Raw genomic sequence first — 24,997 nt, 5'->3', positions numbered from 1 at the left:
GGCTGTTCTTTGATCACCTCCCCCTGATGGGGAAGCAATCTTACCAGGCCACAGAAGAAGACAATGAAGCCACTCCTGATAAGACCTGATTGACTAGGATCAGAGGGAAGGGGAGGAGGACCTCCCTTTTCAGTGGACTGGGAAAGGGACACGGGTGGGTAAGAGGGAGAGTGGGATTGAGAGGGGAGGAAGAAGAGAGGTACAGGGGGGATACAAAGTGAATAAACTGTAATTAATAAAAATAAAATAATGTAAAAAAAATGAGGCCAGGTTAAAGTTTTAAGTTGAAATCTGTTGGTTAAAATCACGAGCCTTTCCTTAAGATAATGTGTGAAGAATCATTAGTTTGGAACAAGGGGTAGGAAAAGCTTTATCTAACATAAATATTTTAGGAGTAGTTACAGAAAGAGGAATCCATCAATGAAAGTGAAACAGATTCCCACGGAAGAGAGATAATGAATTCAGATAATAGAAAAGACTTGAGTGTGTTACGAAGGGCTCTTAGAAGTGGCTAATCCATTTTTTCCCCACTGAATCAACTATTAAAGAAAAGATACAGAACAAGGCCAGTGCGACAGTCTCCTTGTAAACGAAGCTCCATGGTCAACAATACTTCTCAAGATGCCAGAAAGTGTCAGCTAGTCAATATTTGTAGCCGCTTTTGTAGGTGATTTCGAGCTATCTACTCTGACTGGATTATAGTGTCACAGCATCCTAGAGCAGGAGCAAAGCCAGCTGTGGACCTCACCAGCATTGTTTCCTGCCAACCCTGATGCATTTTCTCCCCATCTAGGTTTGCTCTACTGTCCTTTCAAGTTTATTTCTGGAAAATAGCTCATAAAATCTCCCGTAGTTCACTGGGATCAAATGGCTAGGGCCTGAAGCAGGTGAGAGTTGGTTCCCAGGCCATAGAGTGTTACGAAAATGGTGGACAGAAATGAGAAAGAAACTGTAATTGAGGCGTATTCTGGGAACTCCAGGGTATCAAGCATTACAGCCAGGAATGAAGATCAAGAGACCGCTCAATAGCTGGCCGAGGCCCAGACCTCCACTATTAGCAACATGGAATATGTGGCTAGAAACAGCAAGATCACTGACCCAATTCTCAGCACATCTGAGATGATGCCCAAGGTTGTAGGAGCAACTAGTTAAACGGAAGGAGATACCCCAAAGAGGCCACACCTACCCAATTCGTTAGCAAACAAATCCTCCACTTGCACCCTATGTAGGTGGAGGTGTAATCTAAAGGAGTGGTTTGTGATTAAGTGGCAAACGCAAGCAAACCTTTCTTCAAGGTTCAGTGGCATTTAAAAAAGTGAACAAACGTTGTGTTCGGGTCATAGAGAATTAAGAAAAGTCTGTGCTAATGGAGACAGCCACTCTTGCTATAAAGAAACTATACAGAAAACAATAAAGCAAAACATGAAATAATGAGGGGAGAGAACTGAGAGGGACAGAGTGAAGATAGAAATAAAGAGAAAGCAACATGATGTAATTGGCAACTGGAGAGTGAAAGTGGAGAAAAATACTCATTTATATTAAATAAAGCTAAAATCAAATATAGGGGTCTGAAAAGATGGCTCAGCAGTACAAGCATGCATTGCTATTACAGACTTCAATTTCCAGCACCCACCATGGGCAGCTTTACAACCAGCTGCACCTCCAGCTAAAGGGCAATCTGACGCCCTCTACTGGACTCCACAACACCTGCACTCATACATACACACACACACAAACAAACAAAATACATGAATAAATAAATCTTAAAAATTAAATATAGAATTTGAATCACCAATGTAGGGGGAAAATGTTAAAAGCTCTCCCAAACTGCAGGGGTTTTGAAAAATGAGACCATTCTAAGTTTATAAGATATTAATAGAAACTAAAGATGGATATAAGAGAAAGAATATACATACTTTTCTTTATTTGCAATAAACACAGTTCAGAACCAGCAGGGAAAGAATACTGCACTACAAAAGTAAAAGATTAATGATAAAGAAATACCTCCTAGAGTTTGCTGGTGAAATTCTTTAAAGTTAAGGGACAAAAAGTGGCATGTCCACAAGGTCATCAGTGGGTTGAACTCAGACAACTCCATCACAGTGTTAAATGGCGAAGCACAATGGAATAATATAAATAGATCTCTCGGAGGAAAAGGTTTTAGCCTCGATATTTCTATTCACTGGCAGAAAATCATTCATGTGTAAACACACAGAAAGAAATTCTTCAGACATAGAAAAAGATGCTCAAACGGCACCCATTAATTGTGTCTAGAAAGATTAACTGGAATTTAAAGAGTATTAGAGCAGATCGGTAGAATTGAAATATTAATGTACACTATCTAGTTTACTTAACAACCAGGAAATAAAGGAAAAAGCCATTAATCTTACTCGTATTGTGAGGGTGAGTGGGTGGCCCTCTCCTGTTACTTCACTGGGGTTAAAGCTCAGGGTTGTGTCTCTGAGGAAGTCTGGCTTCAAAAGATATCCAGAGTCTCCATTATCCAAAAATTTCCCATTTTGCAAATCCATAGGCAGTCCAGGAGTTTGGAAATTCAAGGCCACTGTGAGAAAGAAGTATTTTAACACTGTTAGAAAACAAGGAATGAAGTTAAATTCAGGGTGTGTCAAAATCATCACATTGTATATCTTTATGTATTTTAAGAATATGGATTATTTACCTAACAGTTAAAGGATTTTTAAATGTGTTATTGCTGTCTTGCTGTGGTGGTTTAAATGGAGATAGCCACAGAAGCTCATAGGGAGAGACACTATTAGGAGGTATGGCCTTGTTGGAAGAAGTGTAGCTCCAGGAATTGGCTTTGAGGGTTCAAACACTCAAGGCCAGGCACAGTCTCTCTCTCCTCTCTCTCTCTCTCCTCTCTCTCTTTCCCTACTGCCTGAAGATCTAGATGTAGAACTCTCAGCTACCTCTCTAGCACCACATCTACTGCCTGCTGCCATGCTTCCCACAATGATGATAATGGACAAACCCTGAACTTTAAGCCAGCCCCAACTTAATGTGTCTCTCTATAAGAGTTGCTATGGTCATGGTGTCTCTTCGCAGCAATAGGAACCTACACTAAGACACTTGGTGGCCTCAAATTCTCCATGTAAGGAAGACCTTAAACTCCTGAAGCCCTTGCCCTAGTGCTGAGATTACACTAGATGTAATCAGGGGACATCCTGATATCCATCTACTACAACTTTGCTTAAGGCAGTAAAGATGACACTCAGTACAGATTACAGAAAAGCAATGCGTGTCTCAGATTATATTTAATAAATATAAAAGTAAGTAGGGCTGGGCTCTAACTCCATGGTAGAGTGTTTGCTTAGCCTGTGTGGGGTCTTAGATTCAATGGTCAGTACTGGAATGTACTCTTGTAAAAAGAGAAGGCACCAACTCTATCACAAATATCCAGGTCCAAGATGAGAAGGTGAGAGCTGCTCCATATAGTGCCCAGTAAGAGGCCCTGGCGTACAGTCCTCCCTTCACTCTCCCCAGCCCACCTGACTCCCACCTCCTCATGCCCAGGTGCAAGCACCTGGTAGTACACTGTCCATACAGTACTGGAAACAAAAAATGAGCCCTGACCCTGAGAGGCTGGTGATGGCACCAAACCCGCTCTTCCGTTAGGAACAAGGAGAATGGTGCATGGAGAAATAACCAGCCCTGTGACCATACTCACACCTCCTGAGGCTGTGAATGTCAAAGCTCATGTCAAGTCAAAAAGATGGAGGGCTCTTGGCCTGCAGGGGGCTTGAGGCTAACACAAGTGGGGTACTTTTTCTTCAGTTCCCCTTCTACCCATCTGGCTGCCCTCTCCCTCCAGAACGTATGTTCCAATGACAAGTTCTTGTGAATGAGTCCAGGCCTTGCCACCCTCACCAAATCTTCCCTCTGCTATTTGGGGAAATTTTCAGCTCTAGAAACCAGTCATTACCATGAGTGCCTGATCCCACTTCCAGGGCCAAAGCTCTTCCGGAGATTTCCGTTAACTCACACAATGAATTCATGTCTACTTACATGTGCAGCCAGAGCGTTAGCCCTACACAACATACCCATCTGGCAGCCTATATTCCAAAACTCTTGAGGGTTAAAATTAGAAGAGTCTGTTCTCGTCACTTTAGGGTATATTCTGGTGATGAATTTGGTGGTGTGGAAAATAAACTCATGGACTACAAAAAGAAAAATGTAATAAAAATTTTTGAAACATTTTAATCAGTGAAACAAGGTGTTTTTGTATATTACTCACACATAAGAAAATTCTATACATGACCTTGGCAAAAACATTTATCAGTCACAGGATAAAAGAGAATCCCATGCATTTATGCTTTCAAAATAATTCATAATATGTTATAATTTCATAGAACAACTTATGTACCCTGTTCACTTACTTGAGAAACCATTTCACTTTCACACATCCAAATTAATTCCAAATTAATACAATACATACAATTCCAAAATAAAATGTTTTTTAAAGTAACATATTTACCGATTTAATTTTTAACCTTAATTCTCACACTAAGATGTACTCACGTATAAGTCATTTGTGGCTATGTGTTTCTAGTTAAATTAATTTAGTGATCATTTTACAGATTTGTAGAGTATAGAGGGGCCCTAGGGTTGTCTGGCTTAGCTCCCAGCTCCCCAGCCCAGCACCCTTCCTTCAACTGCATTCTGCCTCTGCTTTCAACTCTCCATTGACAATCTCAAAACTCTTATTTCTAATATCACTTTTGCTGAGCTATTTACTTGCCTACAGCGTGCATATGCATGCACTTATATGTAGTCTATATCTTCTCTGTGTAATTTTGCTTGTCTATATTCTAAGTGACTTGGGATTAAAAACTAATTTGCATCCCTCACCATTTGACTGACATCACTTTAGATTTTTTGAACACAGATATCATGGTTTTTGGCTTTTGTCTTTCAAGATTTTTCTTCTTCCACTGAACAGATCCCATTGCCACAACCATTCCTGGAAGTATGAAAACCATTCTTGAGAGAAGTGACTGCTGTGTGTAACTTATGGTATTTGAGAAGGGAAAGACTTCTTTTTCTCCTTGTCATAAATAGTATTCTTTAGGAAGCATTGTTAATTTAAAAGCCAAATGTTGCTTTGAAGTCATGCTCCTTCTGTACTCTACAGGAAGTCAGTCCGTAAGCACACCATGCACACTTGGGACCGAGGGTTTATATCTACATAGTGTTGCATGAATGCTCCCTAAGGTCTCTGTGTTGGTAAATTCTGAGTATCAACCCAATCAGGTTAAGAAACACCTGGACATCAGTGAGGTACACCTACATTTGTGTCCAGGAAGGTATTTTTGTGGAGAATTAACTGAGAAAGACCCCCGTGGTGTAGATGACCTCATCCCATGGGCTCGGTCCTTATAATGCTAATAACAAGGGGAAATAAGAAAAGCCAACTGGTTACAAGCTTCCACGTCTTTTCCTTCCTTATGTAGAGAGACGTGAGCTGCTTCATGCTCCCACTGCCACGGACCTGCAGCCACCATGGTTTTCAGGCCAGCATGGACTGGGTCTCTTCAGACTGTGAGCTTCTGTGGCTTCCTTTCTGAAGTTGCTGCTTATTGGGCATTCGGTCACAGCAATGATAAGAGTGGCTAACACAGTCCTATAACATAATGTTGTTTCTGAAACTTAGCACCAGAAATTACACATCATTTATTACAAATGCACTTCGTATTCTTTCTAGAAACATGTAGAAATCAAATAAAAAAGATGAAATAAAACTGCATATAATCTCACCACTCAGTTAAGAATTACCAATAACTGAATGGTGTGTGTCTTTCTATTCTCTTCTATTTATATGCTAATTTCTCGAATGAATTTGTATTATTTATTCCCATTTATTGACTGCCACTTTTTTTTTTTTTACTTAAATAGACTAATGTAAAAATCATTCCATTTGATAGCATCCCAAAAGTTATATTGTGATGGGTATAGTAATACTAGGCCTCTGTGCAGTTAAAGATTTGTCACTATCATTAATTATTTACTATTAGTGACTTCTGGTACAATGAAAACATTCTACTTTCTTCAAGACATAGTGGTGTTATGCACTATGTCTGGGCTCTCCTAATCACCTTTAAAAAGTGTTTGTGTGTGTTTAACACACCAGACGTGAGGGGATTGTGACAACTTAAAATATGCACAGGAGTCCTGTTCTCATAAATCTAAAAAGCTACCCGACACTTCGAGGTGGCAGACACCAACAAGTAAAGCAGGTCATTCAAACTCTCTTCACCCAACTGTGCTGTGAGATACACACACACACCACTCAAGCTGGGGAGATGCTTAGCAGGTAAGAGTTCTCCCCGAACAGACATGCAAGACTTAGTTCTCATTCCCCTACAAAACCCCAGCATGGCTACAGGAACCTGTGGCCTTAGCACTGTTACAGGGCTAGGAGCAGGGGAGGGGTGGGGGAAGGGTGGATCACTGAGGCTTCTCACTTGCAGCCTAGCTCCACTCTCAGGGAGAAAGCCTGTCTCCAGGGAGGAAGGCAGAGAGTGACCAAGTAGGACCCTGATCTCTTTTTCTGGATTCTGTATGATCCTGTGATCATGCGTCCACACACATCAGTCTCCACTCCCCCCACCCGCTTCTATCTCTGTCCTCTCTTTTCTCTCTCTCCTCTTCCCTTTCTTTTCTTTGTTTCTCTTCTCTCCTTCCTCTTTCTCCTCCCTCCTCTCTGCTCACCCCTTCTCCTCTTCTTCTCTCTCCTCTCTCCTTCTCTCCCTCTCTCTCTCTCTTTCTCTCATCATTTATACTAAACTTATACTGCTGCTTCAGCTATTTCATGGATTACTCTGTAGTATAACATCCTACCATGGTTTGCCCACAGAAGGGTCCATACCTTACACATTTTAATCAAAATGCCATGCCCTAAAGATTAAAGAAGGATGGTGGCACACAACTTCATTCTCAGTGCTAGGTGGGAAGAGAAAGGTAGATCTCTATGAGTTCAAGGCCAGTCTGGTCTACACAAGGTGTTTCAAGCCAGCCAAGACTACATACCTTGTCTAAAAATAAAATAAAATAAAATATTAAGGCAGTTAATAGGAAAGCTTTATGATATAAAATATATTTTTACAGATTTAATATAGATATTAAGAATTTATATATATATATATTAAGAATAAAAATGCAATTCTAAATTGTTGTAAGTAAATTGAAATTTAATAAGAATATACACTCATAAATACCTCCATCCCATGTTAACCCCTTAGCACTGAATAGAACCAATTTAAATACTCCACCCTTTGGAGTTGTAAGCATTTACCTCTCAATTTTGAAAGTTTTCTAGCTCGAGACTCCCCAAGAGAATTGTTCTCATTAAATCGCTGATAAAGTCTTGAATATTGGAAACTTCGGAACTTCTCAGCTTTAGTATAAATGACAAGATCAGATAAGGCCAGAGCTAGTCTTATCTTCTTGGTCTAAAAAAAAAAATAAAATGCAGTGAGTTCACATTTTTATATTACTCATTACAAACTTTTCATATATATATATATATATATATATATATATGTATGTATGTATGTATGCTTTTGAATATATCACTTCAGTTTTTCTTAAGTGTATCCCCCCAAGACTTTTTGGACTAAGGCAATGTGATCATTTTTATGGCGACCATATTTAATAATTATATGAGTTAGACTGAACTTAAAATCTAGTTAATATATTAAGATTTGGGAATAGTAATTTTTACCATTTTCTTGTCCCTAAGCTTATTTTTATAAACCTTACAAATTTATAAATCCTAATCATGAGTCTATTTCTAGTTTGTTCAGGCACTTTGGGGTTATTTTTATTGTGACACAGACATTCGCTCTTCCACTGCCTTTCCTTCAGCTGCTTCTCAGGTTTGTGAAAAACCTCCCTTGTTCATGCTCACACTGCACATTAATATTTTAGGTTAGTACATGAATGCTAGGTTTCTTCATGACGTTCTCTCACTGCATGTCTTCATGCTTTCCTTTGATCTATCTGTTTCCGCATGCCCTCTTCTGTCGTCCCTTTGGCTTGCAGTTCTTTCCTGCCTCAGTTCTCACGTGACACGGATTCCCCTATCTTTTCTTATCCCACCTCAGTCCTCTATAGTTTTCCATTCCCTCTAGTAGTCCTTTTCCTACTTTTGTGTATGTGCGCATATGTATAAATATAAATATTGAGTCCCATATCAGAAAGAATGTGCACCTTTTTCTTGGCAGCTGCTCCTCCAATCAGCTTTGAGAGGTCTGTCTCCTTTTCCTCCTTGACCCGTAATAAAAAGTCATCTCGAGTTTCTGGCTCCTTCAATAAATCCTCTTCCTCGTCTTCATACACATCGTCTTCTGTCTCCAGCACTCGGCCCTGTTTGAACATCCCCTTCCTCTCGCGGGTTTCCAACAAGGTTCCTATTTTCTTATTTTTCACTAATACTTTGAATTTCAGTGCCTATAAAAACAATTGGAAAAGACACAGATTTATAGGCTGGTCATCCCTGTGAGCTTGAGAAGTACCCCAACCTATGTACAGCCAGGAGAAAGTGAGGCTGAGTCTGGGAGTTCACCGACGGTAGCCAGCTAGGTCAGAATCTCGATGTGCGTTGGAACATCACCTGTGCGCTTAGAAGCCAGCGCTCTACAGTGCAGACCGTAATTCACTCTAAAGAGGTCTATGATAACGGAGATTTACTGTAGATGATCTTTTCTCTATTTCACAAGTTGCTAAACCGGAAGCAGATTGGAAAGTGCATGTATGCACATCGGCATGTTTGTCACTAAAGTTAAACAGTTACAACCTCTGGCAGTAGGTACAATGCTCTCACCCCACATTAAAAGCACCCAGTGGGATCAGGGACATAAAAATGCCCACCAGCCTGTCTGACATGTAATATGGATTGCACTAAAATTTTGCAAAGCCTCTTCAGTTGTAATCAACTTAATATTTGCAGCCCATCGAATCACAGATGGGACAGAATTTACCACCACCGGGAAGGGGCATTCCCTCTGAATTCAAAGCCTTCTGATGCATTTCTCAACTGTCTCCACCCTTACCAAAACTTAATATATGAGTGCCTGCCATGCTGCGTACTGAGATACGTGTTCTGATGTTTCCCTTCCTTCTATCAACCTCACATTCTGATTCGTCTCTCTTATGATGGTCCTTCCATTACTCTGGATATGGAGTTTACCAAAATGTATTCCGTGCCCGAATGCCAAAGCCACTACAAAAGGTGCTTCTTAAAGGGACATATTTGAGGGATGTACAATTAAGAAGTCAACACTGTAAGTCATCTTTCACGACTCAAATGTCCAAGACCTGCGTTCAGGCCTTCCTCATTGCATTACAGTTGACCTTTTCAGTTCTCCCCTGGAGGTGTGAATCATGGATGAGGATACAAAGCTATTTTAACTCTGTTGTGGGTTTTTTTTTAAATCCTTTTTAATGATGTACAAGGGCATAAAAAGCTTATTTCATAATGAATCTCAACAGCTTCCTACTGGCTACCCAAACTGTAGAAAAGTTTGTTGATATCTATGGTTTGGGGGATCCCGTTTAAAAAAAAAAGTTTTTTAAATCTTAAATTGTAGGGCTTGTTTAGCAAGGCTAAGTTAGCAAGTTCCCAGGTAATTCTCTCTTACACTGAAGACTGAACACAGTGTGAAAAAAGAGACTTTTTCTCTAATTACTCATTGATCCCTCAGAAATTACCTCCTTACTGTGGCGTGGAAGCTGAAGCATCAATGAAAGCCATGAGGTAGAATGCAAAAGAAAGAAAGAGGGAGAGGAAAAAAAAAAGAACAGAAAAACAGGAGATGCTAACAGAAGACAATATTCGGAGAGAACTGTTGAAAGTTTTCCAGAATTGGATCCTGCCTCTGAGCTGCATCTTTGGTGTTTTTTGTGCAGCATTTTGCAACAATACTTACAGTTTTTGTCACACTGAATGTTTTAGTCTTTGAGCATTCCTCAGAGATAAAAATCACGATTTTTTGTACTCATTAATTAATTTGTGTTCTGTCTCAGCTCTATGGCATGAGCACATTCATTTTCCTCCCCCATTCAAATGATATGGGTGAATGTATTCAAATATCACAAAATAATGCTACATTACCAGAACTGTAGATATATCAAAACCCAAATATTGTTAGAAAATAGTACTTAGGGAGAAGAAAGTTCCCTTGTTTGATGGCCTTGGGTTGCTGTGTCATCCAAAGAAAAGTAAGAGAAATGGTGAGATCTTGAATTTGAGAGAGCAGATACAGCATACATGCCTCAAGTAATGTCACAACAGAGGTGAGCATTTCAAGGCAACAAAAAGCAGAGAAGTCATGGGTTGTACGTGTTGCTGGGAAAACAGGTCACACGTATTCTGAGATAAACCCATTTGGGTTCATCAGTAGGAAGACTTGGAATGGCCTGAATGAGCCCCTCTCTGGGGCAATGGGAAGAGGAGATAGACAGAGGAAGTCCTAGGTAATTGAATTGAAAGGAGAGAAATTTACTCCCTGTTTGTTGCTATTTTGAGAATAGATTCTGTTTACAACCTCGGCATCTCACCTCTCTTAACCTTTTGCCTATGAAATATATCAAATTCCTGAGGCGTTATATTAAAATGTCTTCATAGTTTGGACCTATGGATGAAGTGAAGTACACAATCAAAAAGTGGATTTTACATCTATCCCTGCATTTTTTTTTTATTTTCCTGTTGCTTTTCTAAACTATCTTGATGAAAGCCACTTAAAGGAGGAAAGATTTCTCTCAGCTTACAGTTCCAGGCTACAGTCCATCATAGTAGGAGAGCCACAGAGAAGGGAGCTCAGCAGCCTATCACATGTGTATTCAGGAACAGAGAGCAGCAAATCCATGCATGCTAGTGCTCTGCTTGTCTTGACCGTTAGACAGTTAGACAGCCCAGGTTCCACTCACAGTCAACATGGGTCTTCCTACATTAGTTAATGGAAGCAGGGCAGTCACCCCACAGGCATACTCAGAGTCCAACCCCCCAAGGTGAGTCTAGACTCTGTCAAGTAGACAATTAGCAAATGCCACCAGATTCTATGAGTGTGCCTTCTTTACATAGTCTCTTTCGATATGACAACAGAACATTCCTCAGGCAACACATAGCAAAAGCAGCTTCTCTGTGAGATAGTCAAAGCCAAAAGTTTGTGCTGGTCTCTAAGCTATGCGTAAAGGTGACCATGGTCTGTTTTTTGGTCTCGGTTTTGATTTTTTTTTCCCCTTCATCTACACTTCTCAGGCAAAGACTTACCTCTGGAGATGGTAGCCTATCTGAAAACTCATCAAGCATGTCTGAGAGCAGCAAGTCTCCAAAGGTACTCTGCAGAATGTCAGCTATCACGTCCTGCTGGCCAGGGGAGCAGTGGTTCTCCAAGGACAGCACCACGGGGTACTCCGACGTCTAGAATATGAACCATCACTATGGTTACTCATCTGTCCTAGCACAGTTCATCTAAACAGTTACCTCAAAATTCATCTCCAACATTCTTTGTGAGCTGGCTTTCAACTGAAAATTATTTTAGCATCTGACAAAGAAAAGACTTTAAAAAGATAGCTTTTTTTTTTTTTTCATAGGGAAAGAGGAGTATTCTCGTTTGCCTTGAAAGTATGAGCAGAGCCTGAAACACCATCGGGAAATTATTTCAGTAAGTTATATCAGGTCTATAGGAATAAATGACAAGATTGAGAGCCAGGCCTGGAGGCTTAAGCCTGTAGTCCCAGCACTCATGAAGCTGAGGGAAGAAGATTCCATATTCAAAGCTGGCCTGGGTTAAAGCGTCTAAGGCCAGCCTGGGCAACTTGTCTTAAGATAAAAAGTAAGGACAGCGCTGAAGATATAGATCATTGATAGCATGGTTGCCTACCACTCACAGGACCCTGGGCTCAACACTCGGGGCTCAATCCTGCCCCGCCCCCTCAAAATCTGTACAGCCAAGTACACCACCATAGAAAGTGCTGTATTTTCATGGGCAGAGAGCTCTCCTCAGAGACTTTGAGTGTTGAACGTCCCCCAGAGGTCCAAGCGGGTGTGCTTAGCTGACAGAATAATGGGTTCCATCACAGCACTTCTCCACACACCCATCATTCTAGTCTGTTTTCACATGCACATGAGCACACACCAAGAATTATATGCTATTTACCATCAATGGGATTTCCTTTTAAATTTCACTTTTGGTTGGGCATTTTCTTTATAAAAATGTTAATTTTTACTCTGGTTTTTCTAGTTCATAAATTTACTGAATCCATTTACTAGCTCTAATAAATTTTTGTAGACTCTTTGGTTTTGTTTTGTTTTTTTTTTACGTTTGTTATCATGTCACATGAAACTAGAGAACATTTTTTCATAATATTAACGCCTTTGTTGATCTATTTTTATTTTTTTTATACATATTGAGTGTGTGTGCGCACATAGATGCCTGTGCACATGCTTACTATGGCACGCGTGTGGAGGTCAGAGGACGACTTGAAGAGTCTACTTTCTACTCTCACCATCTGGGTTCAGAGATCTAACACAGTCTGTCAGGCTTGGTGGCCACACCTTTACACACTGAGTCATCTTGAATGCTCTTTCCTTTATTCTTCTTGTCCAGTTGCTCCTCTCTGCTCTTCAGAGTCTTAGAAAATTTAGATTTTTTTTTATACATCCTTGTGAGAACTTTGAATTTTAAGACTGTGTCTACTGTCTTGTGGTATCTAGTTATCCTAAACTAAGTGATAGCTATCACTCAAACATTTAAGAAGAGCATTTTAGACAAATGGAATATGAGGTGCAGAAGATTTTAGATATATCAGAAAAACAAAGGAAAACCTGAATGAACAAGGGACAGAACAGCAGGAGAGTTCGAAGTTCACAGAAAGTGAGTCCTATGAGGCCTTGGCAGCCAATGGTGGAATGTAGCTCCTGTTCTGAAGATCTTTGGAAGGGGACATGATGGGGCTTTCTACAGAGTCACTCTGATGTGCACGATGGATGAGAAATAAATATAAAGGTGTGGTTTCCAGTTTATGCTCATAGATTATGTGATATAGTCACAAGGGAACATTGAGTTTATTGAACCTATACGTTAGCTTTTTTCTTTTTTATGTACATATTTCTTGCATATAGAATAAATTAAGTTAAATTAAACTGAATTAGGAAAATTTAGTTAAATCCATTTGATTGTACAAAAAAGTTGCAATTTGAAAAAAAATTAGCTTTATTGCATTTTCAAAACAGGTATCTATAGGTACGGAATTAGCAAGCTTAGTAAATAGAGCCAAGAAATACTGTAAACTCCTTTAAAAGTTTCACAAGAGATTGGTAAAATCAGCTCAAATCAGATCATACTTGTAAAATGAATTTAATTTTCCTGAAAATTTTTATCTTATAAGTAATGGATTAGTCAATTTAAATTCCAAGTGTACTTAAGAACACTATTTGCTATTTCCAATACAACTGTAAATGATGTCAGCAATTGAGGCGTTAGACTGTTTTATTTTCATTTTAAAAGTAAAATATTTGGGCATGGTAAAGTGTTCATATTGTCTAGATCAATGTTATCTCAAACTTGGGTCTCTAACACATAAGAGAAATAAATAATTTTTAGCATAACACACACACACACACAAACAGAAGATTAAACAAGAAGTCCCATAAACACTTTCACTTTGATAAATCTACCTTTAGCTACTAAACACCACATGGATTTTGCTACCTATCATAGCTCACAATTTAAAATAGCACAGATTTAAAGTAAGGCCACCGTGTATAGAACTTGGGAGCAGGAAGCTCTTTAGGTGGCTGCAGCAGAGGCGTGCACATACCACAAAGGCGTACTTGTTTATCGCTTGGATGACGGTTTTGAAGAGCAGCTTGCTGGTGAGAGTGTAACCGTGGTACACAATGGGTTCGTTTTGTGCGCCGTCCCAGCAGTCAATCTCCAGACAGCGGCAGCCTTTCACCAGGGCACTAGCAAGATGTAGGCAAGATAGTTTCATACCCAGGCCACAAACCATGGGTAGAATAAAGACGAAATATTCAGACTTTTAAAATAAATGCGTAACTTGATGTGTAATAGAGAAAGGCTTTGAATCCTAGAAATTTGCAACCTTATAAACATGTAGAAACATCCATAGAAACATTCTCCTTGTGTCACACACATGGAATCTGGTCCTCCCTACTCAAACATTTCACTTCTAATTGTTCTCTTTACAAAGCGTGTGTACTAGGGGCAAAAAGATGGCTGCCTCTAGTTATAGCTTTGAAGCCTCTGCCCCAACCCAAACAGTATTGCCAATGGTGCTACCACTGCTGACTCTGTCACCATGGTAATGGCATAATACACAAATAATAAAATACTTTAGTATAATTTTATCTAATTCTTTTCATAAAGCCAAGCTTTTGGGAGTATTGGAGGGTGGTGAGTGAAAAAAAAAATGGTGAGAAGGAGAAGGGGGAAAGAGAAATCATGGTCACAGCAAGTGAAAAAGAGTGAGCTTGACAGCCCAGCAAATACACTTGACCTTTTCCCGGACCCTCAGGCAAGGAATGAGCGGATCCTAATCCAGCTACACAAAACAGGAAGCCTGTATACCTGCTCATTGCTTTGACTCACAGTCCCTTTGGAGACAGTTTTGAGTGACTGTTTCAGAATGCACCAATTTCACAGCTTTCTCCAAACTGAGGAAAATACATTCCCACTTCTGCTCAGATCTAAAACTGATTTGATTTTCCATCTATCAAATAAATCAGCGTCTTGATCTACACGTAAATTCTATATTGGGCTTTGAAGTTGGTTGTACCCATTGGGTTTAAATGGATTTTCAGTATTCTTACTCAGAGAGAGACTGACACTTAAATAAACATATACCTTTATCTAAACTGTGGCAACTGGAGTAGATTGCATTCAGATTTTTTCACTGACTTGATAACGGTAAATGTGCACAAACAGAGCTGTTGCTACAGTCTTTGGGGACAGCTTCAGGCAGTCATTTTATGTCAGTGTGAAATAGGTTTACTGGTCTTTACTGCAATTTCTCAATTTAATTATAAAAATTGTTCTGCAATGATGAGGATCCAGCTCAGTGGTAGATGCTTCCCTAAACTGCACAAAGCCTTAGCTCAATCCTCAGGATTACAAAGAGGAAGTTTAGTGAGTCATTCAAATGTACATAATAGAAATAAGATGGGTTTTATTTTTATTTCACATGTATACACAGTTGCTTTAAACTAAGTACACCTTCCTTCTTCTTTTTTTTTTTTCCTGTGCCCATGTCATGACTGAGGGCTAGCATGCTAACACAAAAGCAGTACAACTGACACAGAGAAAAAATACAATCCAGCACAATTGGCTGGACTCCCACGGTGCCACTGTTCATTTTGCTCTGGTGAGTGAGAAGCTGCACGCTCATAAAAACTGTCTGATACAGAATCAACTATTCATCAGTGTTTTGTGTTCATATGAGAAAAATATGGGAGCTCTGGTGTCTAAGAAGAAAAGAAAAGCAGACACAACTAAATTACATCCTTGCAAGAGACAAAGCTACATAAAACCAGGATGAGTTGAAGCTTCAGAGCCCTAGAAGATACCCATTCTGGAATGAGTTGAAGCAATTCTCTTGTCTAAGCATAGAACTGCTCTCTCTGTAGAGATAAGGCTGTTGCTTTCAGGCTAGCTTATGCCATCTGTTTTCTCTAGGTGATCAGTTCTCAAGTAGAGGTCTATTGAGTCCCACATATGTCTAACAATGTCCAGAGCTGGTTTTGGTGGTACATAAATGGATGTTCCTAAACATGCTATCATGCACAGCTTGGACCACTACCTCCAAGACTCATTTGACTCAATCATCAGCATGTAAGATAGTCAGGTTCCATGGCATAATCGCTTGGATCAGGGACTGAAATGCCAGCATAACATGTTTCTGTCAATCAGCAGTCTTACCAAACAGCATACCAGATGAGACGATTATATGAGAAAATATGCTTTCCAGAAAAAAAAAAATATATATATATATATATTTATATATATATATATATTTCTTTGGGTACCTAACTAGTCCCTTTCTGAGGAGCGGAGTTGAGCCAGTCTTGAGAGTGCAGTGAAGAAAGATGAAGCAATTGTGATAACAAGTCATTACACTGCATTCAGGGGAATGATAAGATTGTGTGTTCCCTAGGGCAGCTTGGAAAAAAGAGAATGAGTGAATTTTCTGTGTCCTGGAGGCATGACCAAGACAAAATAAATTAATAAAGTGTTTCTTGGGCCTCTGCAGACTGTGATTTTACAGAATGTACTTCTTTACCCATGTGTGTGATGGTGGACCATAATGTAAAGCTGCAGAGCTCTGGCTCTTTTTCCTGTGCTAAGGGAACGTGTCTGGACGACTCTGAGAAGGGAATTGTTTAACCACCATTGATCCTTGCAGAGGCAGCTAACACGGTGTCTAATTTTAGGATCCTTAAACTGGGATAAGTGTAGACTTATAAATGAACACATGTCTTAGCTTCTAAGTTTTTTAACAAGCATCTAGATTTTTAAATTAGAAAAGATGGAGCTTTTATTTGTATTATTTTCTAATGGCCATGAGAGGACTTTGCTTTGGCCTCCTTTTCAGGTTTATCAAACCAAATTGCTTTATACTCTCATCAATACAGAATACCTGTTCTCTAGAGTTCTACTGGACAATGGACTTGAGCTCTGTTCCAGCAGGAAAAACCATCCAAAACTTGGTGTGAAAGGGAACTTTTAACAAAGATTTTTGTCAACAATGTTGATTCTTGCTGATTCTCTAGATTGCCTCAATTTTACCACTGAATTAACCTTTACAAAAACTGTACCTTCAGAACGTATGCATTGATCCCCACCAAAAAGTGGTTTTACTGTCTGAAGCCAGCCACTTTCTTTCTGAGTCATGTGATTTGTTATTCACTCTGGCTCTTCTCTTGAGAAAGAAGATAGATAATTCCTCACTCACTAAGGAAACACTCTCAGCAGGCCTGTTATCTTCAGCTCACTATAAATCTTATGGCAAGTCCTGTTTTTCCTTAGCTCCAACCGCTACAAGCCCTTTGAGTGGATCTCTGCAGGCCCTGCAGCATGTGTGGAAGACTTTGAGGCATGAAACTGTTACTTCTAACTTTATTTCACCTGTTTTCATTAAAATCTCCCTCAGATGCTGCCTAGAAAACAGGGTATAAATTATTATAGTTTTTATTCATGCGAAGTTACCAGCTGTTGTGTGAGGAGTACTTTTTATTTGTGACTGAATTATAACTGGAAATAAAAAGGGCTGAGTTGTGTCTGGGGTGGGCTGTAGTGATGCGCTCACTTGCCTTGCAGGCAGGAGGCCCTGCATCCTATCTCCTGTACAGTATAAACTATGCATGACAGGAAGCATGTATAATCCCAGCACTTAAGGAGTAGAAGTAGGAGGATCAGAAGTTCAAGATCACCCCCAGCCATGTCATAAGTTCGAGGTGAGCCTAGGACTTTTGACACCCTGTGTTGGCAGTTGTTCTAATGCTGTCCTCAAGATCTGATTACACCCATGCTTGTTTCATAAACCTGCCTATATCTGATTGGTTCATTAAACAGAAACCTGGGCAGGGAAGAATGAGGTAGACGTGGCTAAGATTCCCTGGTTTCAGAGAGAATGACCGAAAACAGAGAGAGGAAGAAGGAGGACACCAGGCTGGCTTAGCCTGGAGAAGAAACCACATGGGGCCAGGAGGAAAGACTCCAATAATGTCACGAAAAGGCTCGGATAAAGAATAAAAGCAAGTATTTATAAGATTATGGACGGAAGATAGGATGGTTAAGGTGATGGCATTGGGTGGGGGCTGGGAGATGGATGCTGATGTGATTCAGACAGCGTAGGTAGGAATATCTGCCCGACCTAAGGTAAATAAGGCAATTATAAAATCTAACAGGTGTCTGTGTCTCATTATTTGTGAAAGCAGGTTAGATAATACTGCCATGATAATCATAGGGCAAATAATAATAAATGTCATATAGCCCAACTCTCAATGAATTTAATACAACAACTCTGTCCCAAAACACAACCCTCACATTTGGAGAATTCTTGGTGGATTAAAACATTTAATGTTAAATATGATGCTTCTAGGTTTTCCTATTTTAAAGTTAAAGTAGAGACACGTGAAGGTCGTAACCATCACAGGATGAGGAGGGGAGAGAAGGGAAAGGACCAGAAATGTACACCCTGACTCTGTTACATCATTTTCATCATTCTCTGAGAGCAAAGGTATTTGGAAGGATGTGTTAAGATTTATCTTCCAAAGGTGTTTCAAGGAACAAGAAAGAAGATTCAACTAAACACAAAGTCATTTTTTGTTTGTTTGTTTTGATTTTTTAAGTTGGTTGAAACAGTTCTTGTATTTTCTGTATGTCTTGATAGATGCATTTTGAACTTATTTCTCTGTTTAAAATATTGGAATAGTTTATCAGGTCTCAACTCCCTAATGTCATCATCTTCCTAAGGTCAGATAGAAGGGGAGGAGGTCCTCCCTTATTAGTGGACTAGGGAAGGAAAAGAAGAGAGAGGGTATGTGGGACTGGGAGGAAAGAAGGGAGGGGACTACAGCAGGGATACAAAATGAATAAATTGTAATAAATAAATAAATAAAATTTTAAAAATTGGAATAGCATGGAAATTTCTACCACACAGTTGTAACTAGGACTATTTACCGAGTTCTAAAATGATTCGATTTTTTTAATATATTTACTTAGATTTTAATTAGGGCATACATTGACATTCACCTATAATTTTATGTTATTATGGGATTCTATCCTCCTTACCTATAGAATTTTCTTTAAACAACATGATCCAGCCTTGTAGCTTTAAATATCACCTACATACTAATGGCTTCCAATTACGTTTGTCCAGCCTGAATGTTTCTTCTGAACTACAAACTCCCATTAAGCTTGGATGCCTACTTGAGAAAGGCCTTGGAAATGGATTAGTTTCACAAACTCAGCACTGGAGCCCTGGAGCTCTTGTTTTGACCTCATTCGTCCCCACCCCACCCCACACCAAAAGTGAGCCTTTAATGTAAACATCAACATTCAATCGTGAGTCTCCCTACTTGGTTACTGGACTAAGCAACTTTATTTCTCTCCCTCCCACCTACTGCTTTCCACACCACCTGTTAAACCTTCTTGGCTCTACCTCCTCAAAGCATCTCAACTTGTCATCATCTTCTGCCCCATGACTTTATCATCTGTAGTCATCAGTATGTTAGCTAGCCTGCTGCGTCTTCCCTGGTCCTCCAGTGTCAAAACTGTGACACTGTCTCAAGGAAAATCTCTCTGGTGACTCGCCTACCTTTCCATGTTCAAAAAGACCTTACAGACTGACTCTCCCATCCTCACGCCAGCCCTTTATTTGCTGCACACTTGCATCCAGATGTTTTTACTATCTTCCAAGATTTGGACATTCCAAGCACTTGCATTTCTTCCTTAAGATGTCCTTCCATGGCTCCCTCTTCACCCTCAGCCAGGTTAGCTGAGAAACCTTCTGTGACAATGTTACGGTAACACCCTCAAGCCCATATCACATTCTGTTATGTTGTTTGGCTTATTGTTCTCATAAGCCTCTCCTGATAATATTCATTTGCCTTTTTTAATCTGCCAAGTCCCATGAATTTGTTTGAAAACAAGTGAGGATTCTAAAAACTCTCATTCCCCGCTGGAGCTCCTCTGAGGAAGCTGAAACCACTGTACCCACTATGAACAGACCTATGTCTTGTAGGATGTAAAGTTGGAGATACTTGGCATGGACTGCTTTAACCTGTGTAAATTAATTAATACGCTGATCCAGAAACACCAAACCATACAACTTATTGTATTTATAAACTGGCTTTTCTTAGAATATTGAGTCCTGATGTCTAGTAATTGATACTAACCACCTTTGTTAAAGTCTAGTGTATTTTAGATAAGCATTTAAAAAGTTGTGTTTTCCTATAAGAAATGTCCAAACTGTTCAAGAACCTTCAGAGTGTGTAGATCTGTGGAGAAGAGGTCAACAGGAAGGGCCAGAGGGGAAGCCTGGGATGCTAGCTAGCACACACAGAATGTTACATTGCTGTTTCATGAAGGACAGATCATCAAGGTAGGAGCGAGCCATGTTCCCTATAAATTTTGTTTTCAAGCACAATCTCCTTATCACTCTGCCCTCTGCTGAGTTAGTACCAGCAGCAGCTCTAAATGTAAGAGGCTTAAAAGCCAAAGCAGTTATTATGGTGGCACATATAGGTAGGGTACATTGGATAGGCAAAGGCAGGAGCACACATTGTTCTCGCAGGGGGCTTGACTTTGATTCCCAGCTCTCACATCCAGTGGCTCACAACCACCTGAAACTTCTGCTCCATGGAGATCTAACGCCCTCTTCTGGTCTCTGTGGGCATCTACACTCATAAGCATATAATGACACACTAACACATACACATAAAATGAAAACAAACAAACAAACAAACCTGTTTTTTAAAGAATTGAAATAAACAATGGGACAGAGCTAGACCCCCCTACACATATGTAACAGTGGTGCAGCGTGGTCCTCATCTAGGACCCCTAACAGCAGAAGCAGGGGCTGTCTTAGACTTTGTTGCCTGCCTCTGGATCCCTTTCCCTTAACCTGATGGCTTTGTCTAGCCTCAATAGAAGAGGCTACTGCCCTACTGTAACTTAATATGCTGAGGCAGGATGATATCCTTGGAAGGCCTCCTCTTCTCTGAAGAGAAAGGGAAGGGAGTGTGGACAGGGGAGGGGAGAGGGAGGATCTGGAAGGAGAAGAGAAAGGGTGAGCTGTGATTGGGATGTAAAGCTAATTAATTAATTTAAAAATTAAAATTAAAAAGGATTCAGAATAAATACCTTATATATCCCCAAAGGTCACTTGGTCCCAGTAATTGATCAGATATCAAATATGTGTTGTGAGAAGATGAAATAAAATAATCCTTTAATGGCTGATTCATATCTTGATATACTGCTTTACAATCCTCTTTAAATATTAGACAATTTGATGAAAACATATATCTTACAAAACCTTCAAATGACATCTGCTGTTCATTCTTCACTATAAAAGAATAAGTAGAACAGATGCAGATATTCCATTAGTAGCTTACAGTTTTATATTTCATTTGTAAATATAGTGGTAGAACATATTTATAATTAATATTAATCTATTTATAAATCTTTCTGTGCATATAAATTCTTATCTGTGCATGTGTCTGTGTCTGGCTGTCTGCATATATATACATACATATATATATACAGTCCCTGCAGAGGCTGGAAGAGGGCATTCGCTCCCTTGGAACTGGAGTTACAGGTGGTTGTGAACCATAATGTAGGTGCTGAGGATCAAACTTGGGTCCTTTGGAAGACCAGCAAGTACTCTTAACCACTGAGCCATCTCTTTAACCCTGATAAACAAATTCAAGTTCTTTAGTTCTACCCTACCAATAGCTAAGCATCTATTATTTCATTACCGTTGATTTTTTACTTCATAAATACTTCAGGTATGCCTGTTATCGAGTAACAAGCTTCAATGTCTAGCTAACAGTCCAAGAGCAGACCGCTGTGACACCCAGACACCAGCCCATGCTCACTCACTGGTCGTTGTCCCAGCTCATTGCATGGACATGTAAATCATCGGTTAGTTTTCTTTTTTTTTGTACTTTATATGGATTAATTCATAGTGTACGTTTTTTTGGGTTCTTTTAATATTTTTAAATTTTTAATTTATGTGTATGTGCACATGTGTGTATATATGCATGTGAATACAGCATATGCTTTTTAAACATTCTCACTCCTCTGTGTGTGTGTGTGTGTGTGTGTGTGTGTGTGTGTGTGTGTAGGCTCACATCTATACAGGTGTCTGTGGAGGCCAAAAGAGGCTGTGAGACCCCCTGTTGCTATAGTTACAGGCAGTATGGGTACGGAACCTTAACCCTGGTTCTCAGCAAGAGCAGCAAATGTTATAAAGCAGTGAGCCGTCTCTCCAGCCCAGTGTGTGTTTTTGTGCCTGGTTTCCGTTGCTCTGTTTGTGAGATTTATTCCTGTGCTTGCCTTCAGCTGCGTGCGGCTCACTGCCACTGTTTCCTATAGAATTTCATAGCCCCAGTGTGCTGTGCTTCTCGTGAGCATTCTAGCCTCCGTGAGCGCGTGACTTCCTGCGAGAAGCTGTCCTGGCAGTGCTGCTGTAAGCGACCAGTGCACATATACACACTGGAGTGGGAGCACGCATTTCCGCTCGTGCAGCCCAGACTAATCACCTGCAGCTCGTTACCTCTCGACTTTGTACTCACTATTTGTGCACCCACACTGCACATGTGCTCTGGATCCAGAAAACCTGGTTCTAAATGTGTTTGCTTGCTCTGTGACATGGACACTGGTTAAGCTCTCCAAATCCATGCAAAGTGGTTACCAGAAAGCTTGTAGAGAGCTTGTAGGTTACCGAACGTAGAGAGATTTTTTTTTTTTTTTTAGCTCTGCAGATGCCCATTGCTTGTGTTGCTGTTGACTGCAGCTCAGCTCAAAGGGAAAGAAGAAATGCAGATTCACTTTAGAGTGTGGTGTTTTCACATTAAGAGTGTGGCCATTTCACTATAGAGTACCAGCCTTTCTCTTTAGAGCCTGGGCCTTTCCCTTTGACTAGTCTCTAGGGTAGGGCCTGGTCCTTAAGCCAAGTTAATTTCTAGGAACTAGTCCAGCAGAAGACAAAAGGTGGTGTGCACACATCCTAACGTTAGCTTTGTTTACAAAAGCAGAATAAAGAGGGGGAAGGAAACAAACAAAAGCACAGACTCAGTAAAGTGCTCAGTAGCCATTAAAATTAATACATCAGAAACATGTAGTGATATAAGTCAGCCAATGTTTATGACATGATGGAAGTGAAAGGACAGCTTTCAAAACACTGTCACTAAAAGAACAGTAAACCAAAAGAAATCCTGCAATTCCTATTTTGGTCAAAAAATAAAATCTAGAAGAAAACACATAAAATTTGATACACAAACTGTCTCAAAGCCATATAAATTCAGGAATATGGAGATTTTTTCAGAACAAGACCATCATGAAACATAACAATAGTTCGCATTAATTTATTCATTGGATTCAGCTTGTAGTCCTTTTGAGCTGTTTAATAATTAAATAAATTTATTTAATAATAGAATATAAAACAAGGGACTAGGGAGATGTCTACTTTGGTAGTGTTTGTTGTTCAAGCATCAAGACCTGAGCACAAACTCCAACACACATTTTAGAAATAAAAGGCATGCCTTTAATCCCAGCACTGTGGAGGCACAGACTGGAGGATCCGGGGCTTGATGGTCACAAGCGTAGCCAAACTAGTGACTTTCAAATTCTGTGAGAGACCCCACCTCAAAACATAAGGTAGAGAGCAAATGGGAAGATACCCAACATCAACCTCTGTATCACATCTGTACACACGAGTACATACACACACAGTAAAAGGAGACGATAAAAAACAAAACCATTTTGTGCACATAAAACCACTGGAGAGAGCTCACAAGATGGCTCAGCAGGCAAAAGTACTTGATAGTCAAGCTTGAGTTCCATCCCTGGAACCCACGTTAGAAGAAGAGCCAACTCCTGGAAGCTGCATTCCTCCACACACATGCTTACACACACAAATAAATAAATTTACAAATACTTTCTAAAACTACCAGGTTGTGATGGAAGTTAATCTGAAGGATTTTCTTGAAAGGCTAACTTGTCACATGTGACATGCTGACATGTGATGCAATCAGGGAGTTGCCTATTAAGTGTCTCAAAAGATGAGAGGGAGAACACAGCAATACCCCAATTAAAATGAAGCCGCAGCTCCACAGTCACTGTCCTTTTTGTATATTTAATTTAGCACCCAGACATGACAGTGTGAGCATGAGTTTTTTACAGTGTTCACATGTGATGATACTGAAAGCACTCATCTGCAAATGGCTTCTAAGCAATAGCCACATAAAGGGCTTCAGCCGCACCATCCATCAATTCACAAGCATCCTTAGAGAAAGCTTGCTACAAGAAGGAAAGGTCAGCAGAACTTCCCAGCTAGTGCTGGCGACACAGCTGTTAGCTGCTTTACCTACTGGTGCAGGTTCTTTAAAGGCAACAAAGGTCAACGGGTTCAGGCCAAGAAGAGGCTTGTGCTGTCTCCATCATGTCAGCACGGCGTGTGTACTGTCCTCCCTGTCTGCAGCATGCTGGCCTGATGCCCCAGCCCTAACTCTGGGCTGGAAGCTCCTCCAGGATTTGCCTCTACCAGTCTCTGAAATTCACCTCCCCCTCATGTCCCAAGCGCTAACCACCTCATCAGGGAAGATGCTCATGGAAGTAAGATGGCAGTTAACACAGAGACCCTCACCCAGGAGTTTGTGGACTTGCACAGCCCTAAATGGGACATAAATATCACAGAGATCCCCATAAGGCTCAGGGATTTTGGGGAGAGAAAGGATGAAAATATTGCCAGAGCCAGGAGTGATAGACATCAAGAAAAGACAGTTTTGAGGCACAACAAGGCAGCTGCATATGTGAGCTCAAGCCACACAGTAAACACACTGTTACACATTCCCATTCCTCTGACACACACACCCATTGTGACACAGTGCCTTGCCACAAGTGTGGAGCATCAGAGCAAAGCATGGACCAAGAGCTCTAAACACATGGATCAACATCAGTGTCTTCTTGTTACAAGCTGATCATCTCGGATGTGGGGTACAGTGATGGGAAAGACAGCATGTAGTCAATAGTGCTGGTCCAGAGAGACCATAATTTTGCACACCTGTTTTCATGTAATTCTTATGCACCCATTTCACAAGCCCATGTTGTCTTATTTAAGCATATTTAAATAGCAACGTGAATAAGAAAGCAGACTGTCTATAATTGTTTTGGTTTCATCCTATTTTGTATTTTTTTTCATCATATCAGTGAGATTAACACACATATATAAT

At 40.2% G+C, this 24,997-nt stretch overlaps 1 protein-coding gene across 1 annotated transcript in view; it reads right to left on the bottom strand.

Annotated features, from left to right (window-relative positions):
* The window catches only part of Plcz1 (phospholipase C zeta 1), a 49,869-nt gene that overhangs the window by 7,713 nt on the left and 17,159 nt on the right, over positions 1-24,997 (bottom strand). The window contains exons 4-10 of the mRNA XM_055610410.1: positions 20,907-21,108; positions 13,843-13,987; positions 11,291-11,440; positions 8,230-8,469; positions 7,313-7,469; positions 4,062-4,178; positions 2,391-2,563 (exon numbers count right to left, since the gene is read on the bottom strand). Of these exons, the coding sequence (XP_055466385.1) occupies positions 2,391-2,563; positions 4,062-4,178; positions 7,313-7,469; positions 8,230-8,469; positions 11,291-11,440; positions 13,843-13,987; positions 20,907-21,108 (1,184 nt within the window). The remainder of the gene's footprint in view (positions 1-2,390; positions 2,564-4,061; positions 4,179-7,312; positions 7,470-8,229; positions 8,470-11,290; positions 11,441-13,842; positions 13,988-20,906; positions 21,109-24,997) is intronic.

The sequence above is a fragment of the Psammomys obesus genome, unplaced genomic scaffold, assembly GCF_907164565.1.
Source record: "Psammomys obesus unplaced genomic scaffold, mPsaObe1.curated_primary_1811, whole genome shotgun sequence".
Lineage (NCBI taxonomy): Eukaryota > Metazoa > Chordata > Mammalia > Rodentia > Muridae > Psammomys > Psammomys obesus.
This window is presented reverse-complemented; position numbering and strand designations above follow the sequence as displayed.